Source organism: Sinocyclocheilus grahami, unplaced genomic scaffold (assembly GCF_001515645.1).
Source record: "Sinocyclocheilus grahami isolate Dianchi unplaced genomic scaffold, SAMN03320097.WGS_v1.1 scaffold3771.1, whole genome shotgun sequence".
In the NCBI taxonomy this organism is placed as follows: Eukaryota; Metazoa; Chordata; class Actinopteri; order Cypriniformes; family Cyprinidae; genus Sinocyclocheilus; species Sinocyclocheilus grahami.
This window is the reverse complement of record NW_015508838.1, coordinates 1-3,733: the sequence shown is the minus strand read 5'-3', so window position 1 is coordinate 3,733 and position 3,733 is coordinate 1. Positions and strand designations below refer to the sequence as shown.

At 38.5% G+C, this 3,733-nt stretch overlaps 1 protein-coding gene across 1 annotated transcript; it reads right to left on the bottom strand.

Annotated features, from left to right (window-relative positions):
• Positions 1-678: 678 nt before the first annotated feature.
• On the bottom strand, positions 679-2,632 carry LOC107576484 (GTPase IMAP family member 7-like). Its single transcript, XM_016262653.1, has 3 exons — positions 2,626-2,632; positions 1,393-2,504; positions 679-726 (listed from the first exon to the last, which is right to left on the bottom strand). Exons 1-3 carry the CDS (start codon positions 2,630-2,632, stop codon positions 679-681), a joined length of 1,167 nt encoding a protein of 388 aa, XP_016118139.1.
• Between the last annotated feature and the right edge of the window lie 1,101 nt (positions 2,633-3,733).

Here is a 3,733-nt window from a genome sequence, read left to right as displayed (position 1 = left end):
TCCTCCATCCCCAACTCCTCCTATCGCACAGTCAGGACTTGGCTTTCTGATATTCCTTGTTAATCAGACTCCTTTATCTTGAATAAAGTGTTACACTTAAATATCATTAAGTACATTAATGATATCTGCCTTGTTCTCTTCTGTTAACCCTGGGGGGGGTTATTATTGCTGCTCTCCCTGCTCATTCAGGCTGCATGGATGGGCAGGGAGTTTTTTGCCCAGAACCGAACCATACCGCCAAACCAAACTTTATGCTAAGTATCTATCATTTTGACGATAGTGGTCCTGACAGAAACGTTAGTTTTATTTGACCTCTCTGTCAGAAAATAGATTCTGGTTCTTGATTCTGATATACAGTGCAAATAACCAAAACCTTGTCAGGGCAAGGGCAGGAAGCAGAAGACGAAGTGAAGAAAAAAGAAAAATAGAAGTTTATTAAAATATTCTTTCTTAGTTACACTTTGTCTGATCATCATAAATTCAAGAAGTGTTACCAAAGCAAAGATCATTGAAAACCACTGCTTCACATCATTCTGTGACACTGAACTCCTTGAAATGAAACAGTCACTCTGTGCTTTCTGTGCAGCACAGAACATAAGATTATACAGTAAGATAAAACACAAAGTAATAAGTAAAAAAAACAGACCAGAAATCAATACACCAAAGCTCCAAAAATGCTCAAATGTAATAATGGATGTTTTGAGCACCGACTTTGCAGTAATCACTCTGTCACACATAGATTAACAGTTTATCATTTTCTGTATTGCAGCCATTTGTCTCAGTTAATTTGAGGAAGGAAAGATGAAGATTCAGGTAAAACTTGCACTTTTTTAAAAAAGAAACCCATCTATGCACTACTGTCGCTATATGAAAACTGAAATTACTTTCTGTTCCTCTTTTGAAAGTCTGTTACCCCAAAAATTCAAAATGTTCCTAAAGAAATCATAAAATAAATGCATATGAATGGAGCGGTTTAATCCAAGGTGCTTTTCCACTGTTCGGCCACACGGTTCTAAGAAAGTAAGGAGCAGTTCCAGTTATATTTCCACTTGAAATTGTTTAGGCGTGGTCTGATTACAAACCATTCTCGGCCTGGAAATGTTCCACCCATGCCAAAGCATGCTGTAGAAAGCCTGTAGTGACGTCGCTACGCGGGATTGGTCATTTGTCAACTCCACTTAAATAAATTTGCTATTTGAAATACACACATATAGCACTTTATCAGTGCTTGATTTATCAGAACGTGCGTGTAAGTGAACAACACTAAATAAGCCTTATTTAGTACAAATTAGTTTTTTTTTCACTTGTTTTTTTTTTAAGGCAAACGGTTTGCATTTGTATTTATGATTTTTTATTTAAAGAAAGTGTAACAAATTCTTGTATTTTCTCAACCAGAGCTGTTGCATTCTCATAGCTAGCTGTTGCTCCCTTGTTCATGGCGTCACACACTGAATCAGCTTCTTCTGCTGCTTTCCATCCAGTGATTCCTCCTCCAACAGCTCCTATAACAGCTGCGACTCCAAGAACACCTGCAGAGGTCGTGCCTGCACTAACCCCTGTACCTGCTGCTGCTCCGGCACCTCCAGCCACTGCTCCTGCTTCCGCTGCTCCTCCTGCGACTGCAGCCTTGGCAGCTGTTGCTGCTCCACCTGCCGCTGCTCCTGCACCCGAAACTCCAACTGCTAGTGCTTTCAAAGGGTGAATTGCTTGTAATACAGCCATAACTGAAGCTAATGCAACACCTGCGCCCAGAAGAGCACCAATCAGTGCCCCTGTTGATGCTCCTACAAGCTGCTTAAGAAATTTATCATGAACAATTTTCTTTGCTCTTTCTCGTTGCTCTTCTGGAGGCACGTTCTTATTCTTTTTCATTTCCTCTTGAATCTCTTTCTCCAACATCTGAAGAAGCTCATTGCTGTAGCAGACGTTTTCTTTCACCATCTTGTCGATGGTCTTCAGCAGATTTTTCACCTGAAACTTGTTGCTCTTGTTCCCACAAATATGTTTATTCCAGTATTTGTTGTCGATGACGTGACAGCGACCTCCACATTTATCAACCAGCTCCTGAAGCTGTGAATTGGTCTTCACAAACTCTTCAATGGTTTGGCCTTCTAGCTGCTCACCAAAAGTGAATAAGATCACTGTGTGTTTCAAGACGTGTTCATCTTTGAAGGTATTCAGGATTTTCTGTACCACCTCATTTTCATGTTTCGTGTATCTTCCGACCTTTAGGACCACAACAAAAGCATCGATGCCTGGAGCGCATTCAATCAGAGCTTTGAGGATCTCAGATTTGTTCTCATCTTCATCATGATTTGTGTCAAAGGCTCCAGGTGTGTCGATCACTGTGATCTTTTTTCCCTCGAGCGTCCCGTCTGCACTTACACATTTATCTGTTACAGCATTAGCTGAAGCTTTACTGGTGAACACATTTTTTCCAAGAATTGTATTCCCAGTGCTGCTTTTGCCATCTCCTGTTTTCCCAAGAAGGACGATCTTTCTCTCTGTCAAAAAAAGAAAAAAGAAAAGAAAAAGAAAAACAGTAAAAAAAGTATAAACCATAATGCTACTCTTTATCAGTGCTTGTTCGTTTAAGTGGCATTGTAAAATAATGTAATAACTTACGTTCCATTATATACTTATATATATCCTTGTCTGTTGATAACGTCAGTCTCTGTAAGGTAAATAATATGCTGGTTAATCATGACTCTTCATATGGGATATTAGCTATTTATGATGTTTCTCATACCACCGATTTATTTGCTTCAATGTCTTCAACTGTTTTACTGGCATATAAAGTCTTTATTGGCATACAACGTCTGATGCATATTAGTTTATTTAGCCTAAAACTAACTTAAATAATCAGAGCTCAGGGTTCTGCTCTGAAGAAAACACAGAGTAAATGAGTGTGACCTGTTATTTCTGTGCTTTGTGATCAGAGTTTCATCCAGATGTAGTCATTGAATAATTCAGACACAGATCTCCATAAACAAAGAGCAAGAAGTTAGCAGGTTGTTGCGATTTGTGTCAGTGAGAAATTCATTGTGCACTGAAAAATAAAGTAAACAATGTGCATCTTTATTTTTTTCCCTTCAATAACTGTTGTAAACTACATATAGAGGACATTTGAGATTAAGGTCAATGGGATATTTTTCTAGCTTTAACTGAAGTGTATATTCCAACATATCCTAAGAATATTCCTGATGCATACACGGATGTCTGGTCGTTAGAACAGACCTCAGTAACACTTTACTTTTACTTTTACTTCCTATTAGATAGTGGAAAGGTCGCTGGATGGTCACAGATATATCTGTGTGTGTGTGTGTGTGTGTGTGTGTGTGTGTTTGTGTGTGTGTGTGTGTTTGTGTGTGTGTGTTTATTTCTCACATGGCCTATAAGCAAGTAACTTTCAGAAGTGAGTTAACCCCTCACACACTGAGAGCATTTTCAATTTCACACCTAGGCTAAACACTCAATAATAATAATAATAATTGTCCATTCATAGAATATCTTTAGATTAGAATCATGATAGTAAACACTCACAACAAACAAAACAGATAAAGTGATGCCATGAGATAACTGTTAAAAACAATATTGTTTCACATTCTATTTACTGGAAAAGTAAGGACGGGGTTTGGACTTGATCACAGTCATGTCAGCTGTATCTGTGCAAAGGTTTGTGTTGATAGCGCAAAGCAATAAAAGGTTCTGCCATCGTTTCATATATAGAGTG